At 26.8% G+C, this 16,550-nt stretch overlaps 3 protein-coding genes across 4 annotated transcripts; all 3 read left to right on the forward strand.

Moving 5' to 3' along the window:
* Positions 1–854: 854 nt before the first annotated feature.
* Bm7668 (G-patch domain containing protein) lies at positions 855–3,249 on the forward strand (the record flags this gene model as incomplete). Its single annotated transcript, XM_043077996.1, has 5 exons — positions 855–1,215; positions 1,618–1,735; positions 2,263–2,358; positions 2,558–2,897; positions 3,127–3,249. The coding sequence occupies 5 exons, from the start codon at positions 855–857 to the stop codon at positions 3,247–3,249; spliced, it is 1,038 nt and encodes a 345-aa protein (XP_042933930.1).
* A 905-nt stretch (positions 3,250–4,154) lies between these two features.
* Positions 4,155–9,052, forward strand: Bm7667 (ADP-ribosylation factor family protein; the record flags this gene model as incomplete). The annotated part of the gene is made up of 10 exons (XM_001894936.2): positions 4,155–4,256; positions 4,755–4,940; positions 5,438–5,686; positions 5,964–6,151; positions 6,323–6,521; positions 6,855–6,987; positions 7,207–7,361; positions 7,448–7,592; positions 8,181–8,390; positions 8,892–9,052. The coding sequence occupies 10 exons, from the start codon at positions 4,155–4,157 to the stop codon at positions 9,050–9,052; spliced, it is 1,728 nt and encodes a 575-aa protein (XP_001894971.2).
* A 789-nt stretch (positions 9,053–9,841) lies between these two features.
* Positions 9,842–13,637, forward strand: Bm8959 (Uncharacterized protein; the record flags this gene model as incomplete). Of its 2 annotated transcripts, none has more annotated exons than XM_043077998.1 (8): positions 9,842–9,857; positions 10,193–10,317; positions 10,632–10,845; positions 11,217–11,371; positions 11,974–12,147; positions 12,858–13,010; positions 13,233–13,287; positions 13,462–13,637. In XM_043077998.1, 8 exons carry the CDS (start codon positions 9,842–9,844, stop codon positions 13,635–13,637), a joined length of 1,068 nt encoding a protein of 355 aa, XP_042933932.1. The 2 variants fall into 2 exon arrangements, with proteins under 2 accessions (XP_042933932.1, XP_042933931.1); XM_043077997.1 differs by having other exon boundaries at positions 13,468–13,637.
* Positions 13,638–16,550: the final 2,913 nt, after the last annotated feature.

The raw sequence follows: 16,550 nt of genomic DNA on the forward strand, positions 1-16,550 counted from the left end.
TTATATCAGCATAGTCCATTATCATTCTATCATTACAAAATATCAATATATTATCATATTCATATCATCATTATATCAGCATAGTCCATTATCATTCTATCATTACAAAATATCAATATATTATCATATTCATATCATCATTATATCAGCATAGTCCATTATCATTCTATCATTACAAAATATCAATATATTATCATATTCATATCATCATTATATCAGCATAGTCCATTATCATTCTATCATTACAAAATATCAATATATTATCATATTCATATCATCATTATATCAGCATAGTCCATTATCATTCTATCATTACAAAATATCAATATATTATCATATTCATATCATCATTATATCAGCATAGTCCATTATCATTCTATCATTACAAAATATCAATATATTATCATATTCACATTATCATTATATCATGAATTATCATTACATCAGTATGTTCCATTATCATTATATCATCATCATCATCATAAATTATTATCGTAACTTTGCAGGTTTCATTGTCTATTGTTTTATTTCCTATAACTTTGTATGCTATTTGGTAGTTTGATAAAAGCTCAATATTAATTATTTATACTTGATTCCATACACTATTTTTCATTGTATTAGTTGAATTCATTCTACCGTTGCAATAATCAACAATTTAGTTTTTTTTTCTTGTTTGTTTTGTTTTTTACTTCAGTTTGTTAGAAAAGCAAACAACTGCAATTATTTCTTCTACAGAAAATTTCGGATATAACTCATTTCGTTAATTTATTAGTTTTTTTTTCCTCGAAATTTCGTTAATTTATTAGTTTTTTTTTTCCTCGTAATTTCAAGCTTTTTTTGTCAGAACTTTTGGTATGGATTCGTCAGGAAATGTCTCAACGATCGAAAAATATAAACAAATCCGATTTATTAGGGCAAATCCAGTTACTAATGTACAAGCTTCTATACCGGAAAACTCTTCGAAGCCAACCACTTGCGGCGAGGAGGCACGATCATTCTACGAAACTTTGCTAGCTGAACCGTCTACTTCAACAGTTCCGGACATCCGGATGACTGCACAACTGGAAAGGACCAGTAAACGTTCCCGAAAGTCAACAAAGCTATTAAATGATATCTCGAAGAAACAGGATAGTGTTAGTGTAAACTTCGAGTCACTTTTTAAGGATGCTGCAGATGGGAATTTACAAGGTGTTATGGATTATTATTGTAAAAAAGGTATATTTATTATAATAGTTTCTTTTTTTCATTTATTTTTCTTTCATTTTTATTTTTGTTATAATAGGAAAAAATATACTTATCATAATAAAAATAAAGATATATTTGTTATATTAGTTGTTATCTGAACCGTCTATTTCAATAGTTCCGGATACCCGGATGACTGTGCAACTGGAAAAGATCAGTGAAAAATGAAAAATGAAAAAAATTGAACTTCAAAAAAAATCCTAGACTTTTGATATAGATGATTTGCTTCCAATATTAATGAATATTTCTTCTGAATTTTTTATGGTAACAAAAAGCTTTCTTCCTTGTAGCCGTCAGAAGTTATAGAAATATGCTTAAATATTTCAAACTAAAAATAGTCAATGTCAATAATGAAAAATGACGTGAAAACTACAGGAATGGATACCAATGTATCAGATCAATATGGTTGGACTGCATTGATGTGTGCAAGTTATGCAGGTCATTTGCATATTGTTAAATATTTGTTATCGGTAGGAGTGAATATTTCAAAGCGGTTAGTATATTAGTGCTTTTTTCATTTCCATAAGACTTACTGGTCATTTAAAATCCATTCATCCTATAAGATTCATTTTAATATAGTCATCCAGCATGTCATACACCAGACAAGTCTTATTTGATTTACTTACCTTAGCAGTTACCATCGAGTCATTCAAATGAAACATGATTTAATAAAAGTAACTTACAAACAATTATGTTTAATTCATTTGCTCAGTTGAAACACCAAAATTAACGACGATAAAATATATGTGATACCATTGATTAAGACAATTCTGTGCTAAATAATAGTTAGGTTTTCAGCAGTGAAATCTTCTTATATAACTTTAATGTTATCTTATATAAAAACTTTATATAAACTGAAATATAAAATTCTTATATAAAAACTGAAAAAGCTTTCTTTTATATTCCAATTTTTTACTCGAAAGAACTATTATGTGTTTGAATTTTGTGTTCGTAGTAGAATCTCTTTTTAAGTGAATTATAAAATTTCAACAAAATTCTGTAACAGAACGTATAATACAGCAGCAAATCAGGTGAAACAGCTGCAGACTTTGCACTGAAATCTGGACATCATGAAATATACCGATATATTACTTCACATGAAAAGGAACAATTCGGGTGTGTTTTTTATGTTGTTGTTTTATGTTGTCGAATGTTATATCCTTAACAGAATATCAAATAGTTGATATTGCTAGAAAAAGATTTTGTATGAAATTATTGTTGTGTTTTGTTCATGAATATTATCGAATTAGCTATTATTTGTAGACCAGCAGACTGCTTTATAAGAAATTTTTTTTTAGTGCTTTGGAAATTCTAGGATACGGTTCGAACCATCTCTGCGAAAGATAAAAAGATCTAGAAAAGCTATGGATGTTACACGTTTTTGTGATGCCTGTCAGTGTACTTATGTAGGAGAAGCTCATTTAAGCGGTATAGCACATCTTTTGGAAACCCGAAAACCGGTGCTTGATCCGGGCTATGGAATTCCAGAATGGAATAAAGGTTATCGTATTTTACGGAAGAATGGCTGGGATGAATTTGAAGGATTAGGTCGTAATGCAACTGGTCGGCGATATCCGATAAAAACAGTGTTGAAGAGAGATAAGCTTGGTTTGGGTTGTGCTACAGCTGATACACCTAAAGTGACTCATTTCAAGGTATGTACATTTCTTAATTCTCAGTCTCTCTCTTTTTTTAAAAAAAAGTTTTCCTTGGAATTGATGTTTATTTCATTCTTTACAGCTAAGATTAAAGAATAGATTTAAATGTGTAGTAAAAACAAAGTGAAATTAAAGTTTGTCTTTTGTTAATATGTTATTATCCGAACAATTTTTTTTTCTTTTTTTTTTTTTGCTCAGTTTATTTATCAGTGATTTGAATTTTTAGGCTAATGATGTAAATGCGGTGAAAACATGGCCCTCGAAAAGAAGGAAACAAATGACAAACCATAGAATACTTCATGAAAAGATTCTTGAGCGTCGATTTAGAAGTATGTTTAGGGATGACTGATGTTAGATTCATATGTGTCGAACAATTTTTGGTGACAAATAGGATTGAAAGCTTCTTGTAAGAAGTTGATTATATGTTTGTAATATTCTGTTATTATTGGTTTTCTTCTTGCAATAAATTTGATTTTTTAAATCTTGTCTCAACTTATTTTTTTTCTCCAAACAGACTTTCTGCAGTGTTTGAAAAATGTGCATTCGTCATTTCTGTTCTTACTGATCGGCAGTTTTCTTTTTTTTTTTCACTTAGAAGAATGACTTTTGAAATTGCTGGGTGTAACTTTGACCTTTTAAATTGTTGATTGTTTCTTCTGATAATTTGATCGCACCTGATATACTAGATATCATATTCAAAATGAACGTCAATTCCACTAAATTTTTCTGTTAACTTCACTGATCGCTAAAAGTACAATTTTTTATTTAATCATTGTTTTGAGCACATTTTAAATTGAAGAGAGAGAGTGAATCACTGCTACTTCCTGGTTTGCAGTGAAATTTTTCAAAAAAAAAAAAATCATAGTAAAAATAAAGTAGTAGTTCTCTTCCTTTTGTTTCTCTTTGATCAGATTGAGTGCTATACTAGCAAGGTGTAATACCTTGTATCTCATAACCAAATTCTCATAATTATTCACATCTAAATGATTAAAACATACAAATGAGATTATATTTTTGGTTTTAAACAACATGTGAAAATTGTAGCGAATTTATTCATTGGTGATTAGCAGAAAAATGAGAAAACAATTCGATGGTTTTTTTTTGTTTTCTTTTTTTGAATACATCACATTAATTCATTTGAAAATAGCTTTTGAAATTTGAGAATTATTTTAATCCATCTATTTATTTTAATTTTTCAGATAACAATGGGTGTATGATTTGAAATCATGTTTGTTTCGTATTTTGCTGCAAAAAATGAGTAGTATCTCAGATACTGGATTAGAGTGTGCTCTATGTCATGAAAGTTATGCGTCAGAAATTCGAACGCCACGTGTACTACACGGATGTGGTCATACGGTAATGATTTAAATTTACTAATTTTTCAACTAAATTTTGCAAATTTATTCGAGATTTTATCAAAATTTGAAGCTTATTTAGAGACGAATTTGGAGAAGAAAATATTTTTTTCATTATTATTTGTTGATGAATGCAAATTGATCAATAGGTATTTGCGTAATTCTTCCGTTATACTTTGTATGAAACTGTAACATTGAAATATAGTTTTAATACACAAATTAATGTAATCATTTTACATAAATTAGTGATGATAGTTCACTTAAACGATAATATTTTTACCGTTTTTCATATTATAAGAGAGATTTTAATTTTTCTTATGTTATATTTGCAGCAAATAAGTTAACAGTTAATCACTATTTCTGCTGCAGTTAATGATTTACTTAAAATGTTTTTTTGTATTAATACTACATTATTTTAGCCATTTTTCAAAGTGGACATTTAGAAACTTTTATTTTTTAGTTACTTTTTGATTCCTTTTTTTTAGAATAATTATTTCAGGTTTGCCAAATGTGCTGTTCAGCTTTAGTAGATGTTAGTGCACCTATTGCCCAAGTTATTTGCCCGTTTGATCGAACAGTTACATTGCTTGCTGAACCGTGTGTGCTTTCGTTGAAAAAAAATTTTGCGCTTATTGAAATAATTGAACGGCATAAGAAATTTGCAGGCCGAATTTCACCATTGCTTGTAAGTTTTGAATATACTATAAATCCATTAAATATTTGAAAAGATGTGGTTATATGTTAATTTTTTTCTGGAAAATTTTCTTCATCTTTATTTCTTGATGATATGGTAATAAATTGGTACAGCTCATCCAATTAATATAGTTAGCTTCACTCAAAATGTATACCCATGACATCTACTTAATTGGAGCCAACCGGATAATACTTTAAATACTTGGTGTTAATTTAAATTAAATAGTTTACCTGAACAAGCTTAATTAGCAGTAATAAGCATATTTGATAACTGATGGAAAATGACATATCTATTGTAAAAACAGAAAAATTAATCTCATCTTATTCAAAAGGTATATATATATATACCTTTTGAATAAGATGAAATCAACTTCGCTCAGTGTTTGAAGCATATTTTGATTTCATAAATTAAGGAAAACTACATTTTTAAATTTGATTTCCTACTTTTTCTCCCTATTTCACTTATATTTTAATATCTAAACTTTTTAGGTAGATGAAGTACCACCGCCGGAATATATGAAAGATATCTTACTGGGTATACCATGTGATGAGGATCCGAAGCATACTGCTATATTTTATTGCATAGTTTGCGAAAGTAATATGTGTGGTGAGTGTTCGAGAAAAACACATACAGGACGGGTACTTTCGAAACATTGTCGTGTACCCGTAAGTGAAAAACCACTTTCCCGAACAATGTGTCCGTATCATTCAGCATATGCAATCGAATTCGTTTGTCAGGTTGCTTCGTTTTTTTTAATGATTAACTGTAAAGAAAGATACTTCTATCAATTTGATAACACATATGAGTCATGCTAATAAGCCTATGCTTATTATGAATTATTAAGAATTTATTAAGAGTTCATGAAATAATATCAATATTATTGTATATGGTAAATATGTAGTAAAAATAGCTTGATATTTTTATTACAAACAAATGTATACGTATGTGTATATGTTTACAATGATTGCAAATAATTAAGGTTATCACATACCATATAAATCGAGAAATTTGCAGGAAGTGGAGTGTTTGGAAAATAATCGTTTGATGTGTTTGTTATGTCGTGATTATGGACGTCATCGGAATCATCGACATTCTCTTCTAGAAGTTGAAGCTGCTGAATTAAGAGAACGAGTTCGTGAAGCTCTTTCAGATTTCCGAAGTTTTATTAGTGATCTCAATGGATGGAATATTCGAGTGACACAGTGAGTTCTCATTAGATGTAATTTATTTATCGTTGAGTTTTATTTGTGAATAACTGAATTTTTAAACTTTTAAAGCAATGATAATAAATAATTTAGAGAAGATTAAATAATGATAGTATAATTCTGCTAGATATGAAATTGTAACTTAGCAATATCAATTACTGTCTTTAGGACAGTAGCTGAGATAATGGAAATGAATGAAGGGTCTCATATGACTGCACGACGACAAGTTGAAGCTCATTTCCGACGATTGCGTGAAGAACTTGAGCTTCAAGAGCAGACAGCTATGGCACGATTGGATGCACATGTTGCTGATCGAATTGAAGCTCTCCGACAGCATCAGCAGGAGCTAGCTTTCATTACTTCACAGGTTTGTTTATTCGATTGATAGCAAGAGAAATGAATGAAGCCGGAACATAAAGAAACGAGAATTGGATTATACATAATAGTTCTATTGAGTTAATAATAATATTATTAGGTTGTTCCTACAGTTTTTTTTTTTTTTTTTTTTTCTTGATGTTTCAGTGAAGTTTCATTTGTTTGTTCATCTTATATTTTACCAGTTAAGTCAATTGTATAAGTAAGTTGAAATTGAAAATGTTGCAGTGAAGCTTTGTTCATCCTTAAAATTGCCATTTTTTATAAGAATAGTGCAAAACAAAAATAAAAAAATAAAAAAAAGGTTACAAAAGATTACGTTTAGGTTACAGCAGTATCAGCACAGTTGCAAGAAAGCTCAGAAATGGATGATGCTCGACTGATTGAACAACAAGCTGATCTTATTAAAATGCTCGATGCTGTACGTACTCATCAAAGTGATATTGCCTCTGCTCCAAGTAAATATTAAATACAGATATTTGTTGCATGGTTGATTATCGATAACCTAAAAAGGGGACTCTTTATAAAGCGATTTATCAGCTTTTAATTTATTAGTTTTTTGGATTTGTTGTAGTGAATTATGAGTTGTATGGGTGATTAGTTTCAAGTTATTTTTTTGAATTGAATTTAAATTAGGAAAAATTTTGAATTCTCTCCTTTGATTATTTCCATTTAAGGTGGACTTTCGCTGGATACGAGAATTCCGTTTTCATTTACAGCTGATAATCGAATTCATATGGGTTCAAATGTTGACATTCGTTTGGTTATTCTTGGTTTGGATGGAGCTGGAAAAACAACAATACTTTATAAATTAAAGGCAAACAAACATTGTGTTACTTTAAGCTAGATGTATATTCTTTCATTTAATTGAGTTTCATGTGAAAAAAAAATGAAGTAAACTTTTTTTCCCTTTTTCAGAGTGATGAATGTAGGCAATCGACAACAACAGTTGGATTTAACGTAGAAACTATACAATATAAGAATTTCAAACTTACAATGTGGGATGTTGGTGGTGTACCGAAGTTGCGTCGTCTTTGGAAACATTATTTTATGAATACTCAAGGTTTGTTATAAAATTAAATTTTTTAGGCAGAATTTGAAAAGAAAAAAAAAACGTAGCATCAAGAATACGAATGTTTGGAAAGTAGAGATAACTGTTTTAGTCATTTAATTGCTTGACCTATACGTTTTTTTAACCATATTATCGTAATTATTTGGAAAATTTTTTCTAACAATACAAAGATGTTTGTTTAAGTTGCTAATCACAAGGAATTATAGTGATTATTCTAGATAGTATTGGTACCTTTTTCAGTTTATAGAAGTAGAACTTTCATTTTTTTCTAGTGAACTTAAAATTATTTGATCAATATAAAAGTATATTCTGCATATCAAAAAATACACAAAGAACTATAATTTTATTATTTTTGTTTTTTTTTTTTTTTTTTAAAAAAAAAAAGTTTTACTTGCTTACCTGTTATTCTTATCTTTTGAAATGAAAAAAAGGATGGTAGAGAAATTGCTATTTATTGAAACTTTTCTTCCTGTAATTTTTGACATTACAATAAAATTTTTTTTTTTTTTTTTTGATGATATGAGTGGTATGTTATATGAGTATTATTTCATTCTGGAATGAATAAAAGGTAATTTATAGCTCTTGTATTTGTTATCGATAGTTCATGTCCGAGTCGCTTTGGAGAAGCCCAAAATGAATTAGCAAAAATATTTGCTGAACGAGAACTTGCTGATGCATGTTTTCTGGTTATCTTGAATAGACGACAGCCAACAACTGTCAGTCAACATTGTATAGTTAGTTCGGCTGCTATTGATCAACTTGTTATGAATATCAATCGATTCAGTGCTGGTAAGTTTGATGATAATGAATAATGAATTGCTTGCAAAAGAGGAAGAGAAGAGAATTACTTCTAATGAAATGTCTTCTAGAAATCTTTACTTTATCTGGAAGTGGTAATAGTAGAGTAAAGTTGAAATAAAAGAGGATATATTTCTCTTCTTTAAGCAAAACTCTTTAAGTAAAAAAAAAAAATTATACCAATCCATTTTACTTGAGTAGCTGAAAGACTGTATAATCAAGAAAGTTAGCCTAGAAAAGCAATAGATTAAATGGAATTTTGTTAATATGAACCTTTTAGAAACTTTTATTTGTGATCTCTCTATTGTGGTTCAGTTTTGTTTCTACTGTGATTGATATTATTTAAGTTAAAAAAATTGAGGATAAACATGGAATGATATATAGACATTTGGCATTTGGTGCAAGCTAAATATTGAATGATTTAATAATGGCATTGCAGTTCTTACACTTAATTATTTATTATTTCTAAAAAACAAAAAAAAATTCTTATAGGACGAACAGTGGTGATTCATCAGTGCAACGCAATGAGCGGTATTGGCTTATGGGAAGCAATTGATGCACTTACATCGAAGCTTTTATTAGCACGAAATCAGACTGAAATTTTGGATATGGAAGAACAACAGGATGAAATAGGAGAATTACCGGAAACGTAAACATCTGATCCGTATTGCAGTTAAATTTGAAGTTTCAGTCAAATATCTATCTGATTATTCTCTAGCTGATCCTATGAACATTTACTTGAATTAAATTATTATTTAAGTAAAATACATTATGGAATTGTAGTTTTTGATTTTAGTTCTATGGATGTTTTAGGTGAAAAGTTTGATTTTGAAATCGTTAAGAATCGAATTTAATTTATTTGAGGATCTTATCATATATAATCCCAGTAATATACGTTATGTGATATCTTATTTAGTAATTTTAATCTGATAATTACATATTAAATATTCCATTGTGTCATAAGAATTTAGCTGATGCTTTTTTTTTTTTTTTTTTTGTATTTCTCAACTAAAATTATTTGTTGTGTTATTCTCGTTTAAACTAACTTTCTGTTTGGCTAACGCAGAATTTTGAACTTATTCCAAAAAATTAGTAGCATTGAATTGATTAAATGTTTGTTCTTTGTAAAATTATTAACTTTTCCGTTCCAAATTTATTGATTTATTCTTTCATTATTATTGTAAATAAAATTATTTAGAAGTAATAAACGTAATATATTTATCGATTAATAAACACTATAACATTTTTTGTTTTCTCATTATTATTGGAGGAATCAAACATTGCTAAAAAAAAGAAAAAATTATGCAAATATGGGAACGGAACTTTCATTTACAATAATTTATAGCTTCTTACAAAACTTCATTAAAAATATGAATAATTCTTCAAGAATTGTTTTCATACAGCATTAAAGTGAGTGGTAGGTTCATTTCGACATGTCGAGAATGAGTGTTCAAGATGGTATGTGCATTTGCTTCCTCCAAAAGTTTGGTTTTAATTAAAAATGACTAATAGTAAAATCGATTAATTAAAGAATTGGTGTTCTAAGTGTAGCAAATTTTCAATTTCTAAAAGTAACGAACTAATTTTCGTTTGTTTCTTCATATATCAATAAAAAAAAAGAGAAGTTAAATATTAGGATGTAAAATCTCTTATCAACAACTAATGTAAATTAAATTTAGACGAAGCAAAATTTGAAATAATTTTGACAGCTCAAGATAAATATGATTGATTCCTTTCTCTTTTTCAATATTAGCAATTTTTGGAAATTTTTTTTTTTACTTTAAAAAATTAAGATGATAATCTTGAGAAGGCTATACGAGCTGCAAATGAAACTTTGGCAAAAATTGAACAACAAGAAAGAAATTTTTATAAAACATATGGAAGAAATGAAAATGATTTCCTGAATGATTTTATTTCTGTATGTCCCATTAACTTACCTATGTTCGATAACTTACTTATCTTTTATTAACATACTAATATTCTATTTATACCATTTATTTAGCATTATGGATATACTCTACAATAGGAGAACGAAATTAAAATTGCTTTCCATTGATTATTTATTCAAAATTAGTTTATATTTCTTATCAGTTATCAAATTGAAATCAGTTAATCATTTCATTTCTCATATGAATATTATTAATTGAAAATATCAAGAAATATCTAACCTTAGAAACATTCCTCCATCCTTTTGTTTCATTTCAAAAAATGTAAGAATGTAGTAATAAACAGGTAAGCAAACAACGTGAAGAAATTGTACCAAAACAGTTTATGAAACGATTCGATCAATTAATTTCCGATGTAAATGCACAATTGAAGATATTAGAAGCTAAAACACATTTGATGCCGGAAAGTTATTCACGTGAAACAAACGTTGTGCGTAGTAACACTTCTACTATCGAAGAATCTTTTGCGCCAAGGAAAAATGAGAAAAATGCACCATCAGGTTTAGCTTTTTTCTTTTCTTTCATTCTTTTTTAAAATATAAAAAAAAAGTATTTTGAAAAAAAAAAAATTTTAACTGTTAAATATGATTTAATGATTATATCTTTAATTAAATGAAAGATACTATACATATTATCAGTGATAGAAGTATAGCTAAAAATTTATATGACCAATTCATGTTTTCTTTTTTTTTTCTTTCAGTTTGATGTTTCTAAAAGAAATATCATTGTTATCATTAATTTATATCATTTCAATATTAATACGATATTTACAAATTTTGAAAAAAAAAAAAAAAAAAAAGAAAATGCAAATGAAGACTGAAAAAAATGAAATTATAGAGAGCAGATGATAAATATATCACAAAATTTTTAGATACATCTTCATCAACAACTGATTTATCACTAGGATACAGTGATTCAAATCCATTTGAGCAAATTGATATCGAATTAATGCAATTAGAACAACGTTTAGTTAACATTGAAATGCGCATTAAAGAAGATGTAGAAGCAGAGGAAATTGGCATTGAGGTTTTTGCAATTTGCTTAGAAATGATTTTTTCAAACTTTTATGTGCATGGAAAAGTTTAATGTAAATGATATGATATGATAAGAAAGAAATTAGTTCGTTATTATAAAATACAATATTAAATCAAATTTCTAAAAGCAGTTCAATGAATGTTTTTAACATTTGAATTCCTAAACTTTGCGGTAATTATTACTAGTCTTTATCTACAAGTAAATAAGCAAATAAACAAAGTGACAAACACATAAATAAATGCAATAGATAAATGATATGTAATAAGGAATAAAATAATAATTTGCATAATTAATTAAGTTGATTTTTTAGGAAATTTACATGAAAAAAAAAAATAACTGATAATGACTGATTAGCAATAATTGTTCTTAAAATTGATATACCATTTGAACGTTTATGAAAAAAAAACAAAAAAAAAACAAAAACAATGGGTCATCTAATTTTGTTATTTTTATTCCGTAGCAATTCAGTTCAAAATAACTGTCAAAGTATTTCTCACAGTAAAAATATTTTTTTTGTCTCGACAAAACCTAAATTCTTCAAAAATTCCAATAATTTCAAGCAAAAAAGAAATTAAAAAAAAAAATATTTGTAGTTTCCGATTGCTGATATCATCGACTATGTGACAGCAATTAAAGTAACAATGTATAAACGACATTTGTTAACAAATCAATTCCATCAAATTGTCCTGGCTGAGAAAAAATTTGAAGAAGAAGCGAAACTGTTGACAAAGGATTTTGTTGTTTGGACGAAAGAGAAACGCGAAGATGTATGCATGAGCTATTTTAAAATTATTATTTTTAAATTTCTTCTGACTTAATAGTTGCTTCTGTTTTATCTAAGTTTTTCATTTTGAACTTAATAATTTCCCTGTTTGAGCTTTCTGACTACTAAGAATCAATTAAACTTAAAATCAAATTTTAAATTGATTTTTTTTTTTTTAAGGACAAGAAGTATGGAAAAAATAAGAAAGAAATTAAAAATAAGAATACAGGGAGAAATAAAGTTTGTAATTAAACGAAGCAATTAAATTATTATCTATAATAACTTTAATAACTTATAACTACATGCCCCACACTTTCCCGATAATAACGTATAATTACACATTGTGAACTTTCATAAAGTTTTTCTTTTTTACGAATTTTACGATTAATATCAAATTTTTCTTTACGAATTCATTATTTAGCTTATTAATTATGGTTATATTATATACATATAATATATAAATATATATATATATATTTATATATTATAATATGTAAATAATATATAAATATTTATAACTGATAATTTAGAGCATTTCTTTTTTAAATTTATCAATTACTAAACTCATTTTTATTTTAGCACCAATTTTTTTAATGATCGTTTGACTATTTTTGATCTGCGAATATTATTAAATTACTTTGCTAATTTTTAGATTTGATTTTATTAATTCTTAACAGTATAATATAAAATAGATTTTTTTTTTACTTCCTTCAGTTATTAACAAAAATGGCTCACTTAGAAGAATCGTTGACTAAGCTTCAACAACTTCCAATGGTTTACGGTGATGAATTTAATAAGTATTATCCTTTAATGGATGATCTGGGCCTTCTAAAACGTTTTGTTTCACGATTTTTAGACAAATACGAAGTAAAATTTTTCATATCTTTGACTAGTACAAAATAGTATTTCAAAAATTTTCATATTTCTGAGAAAATTTTATTAATAATTTCAAAAAAAAATATTGTCGTATTTTTAAAATGAAAATAAATTTTATAATATTTAAAATTATTTTTGTTAATTTTATGATAAAAATAATTTTCACTACTTCAATCCTTCAAGTTGACTCTTTATTTAAATTTAATATTTTAGATGAACAGTAGTAATTCAGTTCCTACGGCAGGATTAACTTCATCATTATCTCAACGTATGCTTATTCTAAATCTTTTACTTTTAGCTACTAAACAAAGCTTTTTTTAATATTTAACTAAAATTTGTAGATGTAATTAAATTGAATCTGCCAGTTACTTCTTAGTTTACAAAAGTTTAGAAAATTTTTTTGAAAAAAAAGAGCTAAAATTTGATGTTCTTCTAAAAACAGATACAGAAAGTCAAATAAGTGTGGATAAATCAGAATCATTGATAAAAGAAACATCAAAGGACGATAGAAAACATAAAGTATCATCGAAGGAAAAAAAGAATGAAAAACACGAATCCGATTCCGATATTCATACTGCGATAGAAAAAATTAGTACCGAAAAGATGCACAGTGGTTAAATTTAATAAAACAATGATTTACATAATAGCTACTATTATGTAGCAGTTGTAAAAATTCACTAAATATACATTGTCCCTTTAAACTGAAGCTTTTTATCTTAAAAAAAAGATAAAATTAAGAAAATAAAATAAATTGTTTTTTGAGGAATATCGAAAAAAAAAAAATAAAAAACAATTCCAATTTTAAAAAAAAAAAAAAGAACAAATCCAAAAATAAATCCATTTTTTAAGTAAGATTAAGATTAAAAGATTTCATTTTTTTCCTCATCATACCAAATAGGTTTAATCAAAATACCTTAACAGGTATAGCAGCCTTTTCCGGTCAAATACAAAAATGATATGACTTATTTTTTTTTAGTTCACATAAAAAAGTAACAAATATCTTCGCATTTTCATTTCTACTAAGCAAGTTTTGCCTCTTCGAGAAGAATTACTTTTTTGCTACAGAAGAATGATAACAATGAAAATAAATCAAATGCTTTTTTTTTAATATTTTAGTTAAATTTTGCAAAGAAAATTTTATTTATTTTATTGAAAAAGTTGTTCTAATAAATAATAAAGAAAAAGAAAATTTTATCAATTGGAATTTTGCAAGAATTTTTACAGAAAAACATGCAAATATCTTCACTAAAAAAATTCTATTTTTCTCGGTGCAAATTGTACTGCAAATCCATTAGTTTTATGTAACTGATTTACATTTAATTCAAAAAAAAAAGAACAAAATCACAAATTTTGCTTACGATATATCTAAATCCATTAGTTAATGGAGAACATTTGCATAAGAAAAATGATAAAAATCGATTTTAAAGTAGCAAAAATACCAAAATGACGTAAGTGGAAATTGATTAGATCAGTTTCTTCATATTATTTAAATGTTTTTATTTCAAATATCAATAAAATTGAAGCTGATATGATAACAGTAATTACTAGTAGTTGTAAAACACATATTTAATGATATTAATTTGTAAATTAAAGAAATTAAAGCAAAAACTCCAAATTCTAAAAGCATCGCAACTAGTTTGAAAATGCAAAGACCTCAGAAAAGTTCATGGTAAACTCACAACTGAAAATGCACGCCGATTTCTTGCATTCTGCAGATTTTCTTTTCTAACTCATACCATTGAACATGCCATTAAAATGAACTAATTGAAACTGAAATACACGAACAGTTGATCTAAAACAAGCTTCAGTTAGCAGAAGTACGTAAAATTCATGCAATAAGAATAAGTAACTGACAAGAGAATACGAACAAGCAAAATGCATGCAATAACAATATGAAACAAAATGAAGAACACAATTAGTTAAAGGACGTAAAATACATGCATTAATAAGAAATGCTAAACAAAAGCATGCAGTTAGTCAAACCGTATAAAATACATGCAGTTAGTTACATAAATTTAGGCATTAGTAATAAGTAACAAACAATAGCATGCAGATAGTCAAACCGTATAAAATTCATGCAGTTAGTCAAACCGTATAAAATTCATGCAGTTAGTTACATAAATTTATGCATTAGTAATAAGTAACAAACAATAGCATGCAGTTAGTTAAATTACATAAAATTTATACATTAGTAATAAGTGCAAACAATAGCATGCAGTTAGTCAAACCGTATAAAATTCATGCAGTTAGTTAAATTACATAAAATTTATACATTAGTAATAAGTAACAAACAATAGCATGCAGTTAGTTAAATTACATAAAATTTATACATTAGTAATAAGTAACAAACATTAGCATGCAGTTAGTTAAATTACATAAAATTTATGCATTAGTTAGTCAAACCGTATAAAATTCATGCAGTTAGTTAAATTACATAAAATTTATGCATTAGTAATAAGTAACAAACAATAGCATGCAGTTAGTCAAACCGTATAAAATTCATGCAGTTAGTTACATAAATTTATGCATTAGTAATAAGTAACAAACAATAGCATGCAGTTAGTCAAACCGTATAAAATTCATGCAGTTAGTTAAATTACATAAAATTTATACATTAGTAATAAGTAACAAACATTAGCATGCAGTTAGTCAAACCGTATAAAATTCATGCAGTTAGTTACATAAATTTATGCATTAGTAATAAGTAACAAACAATAGCATGCAGTAAGTCAAACCGTATAAAATGCAGTTAGTCAAACCGTATAAAATTCATGCAGTTAGTTAAATCACATAAATTTATATATTAGTAATAAGTGCAAACAATAGCATGCAGTTAGTCAAACCGTATGAAATTCATGCAGTTAGTTACAGAAATTTATGCATTAGTAATAAGTAACAAACAATAGCATGTTAGTTAAATTACATAAAATTTATACATTAGTAATAAGTGCAAACAATAGCATGCAGTTAGTCAAACCGTATAAAATTAATGCAGTTAGTTAAATTGCATAAAATTTATGCATTAGTAATAAGTAACAAACAATAGTATGCAGTTAGTTAAACCGTATAAAATTCATGCAGTTAGTTACATAAATTTATGCATTAGTAATAAGTAACAAACAATAGCATGCAGTTAGTCAAACCGTATAAAATTCATGCAGTTAGTTAAATCACATAAATTTATACATTAGTAATAAGTAACAAACAATAGCATGCAGTTAGTTAAATTACATAAAATTTATAAATTAGTAATAAGTAACAAACATTAGCATGCAGTTAGTTAAATTACATAAAATTTATGCATTAGTTAGTCAAACCGTATAAAATGCAGTTAGTCAAACCGTATAAAATTCATGCAGTTAGTTACAGAAATTTATGCATTAGTAATAAGTAACAAACAATAGCATGTTAGTTAAATTACATAAAATTTATACATTAGTAATAAGTGCAAACAATAGCATGCAGTTAGTCAAACCGTATAAAATTTATGCAGTTAGTTAAATTGCATAAAATTTATACATTAGTAATAAG

Source organism: Brugia malayi, assembly GCF_000002995.4.
Source record: "Brugia malayi strain FR3 genome assembly, contig: Bm_v4_Chr2_contig_001, whole genome shotgun sequence".
NCBI classification, from domain to species: domain Eukaryota; kingdom Metazoa; phylum Nematoda; class Chromadorea; order Rhabditida; family Onchocercidae; genus Brugia; species Brugia malayi.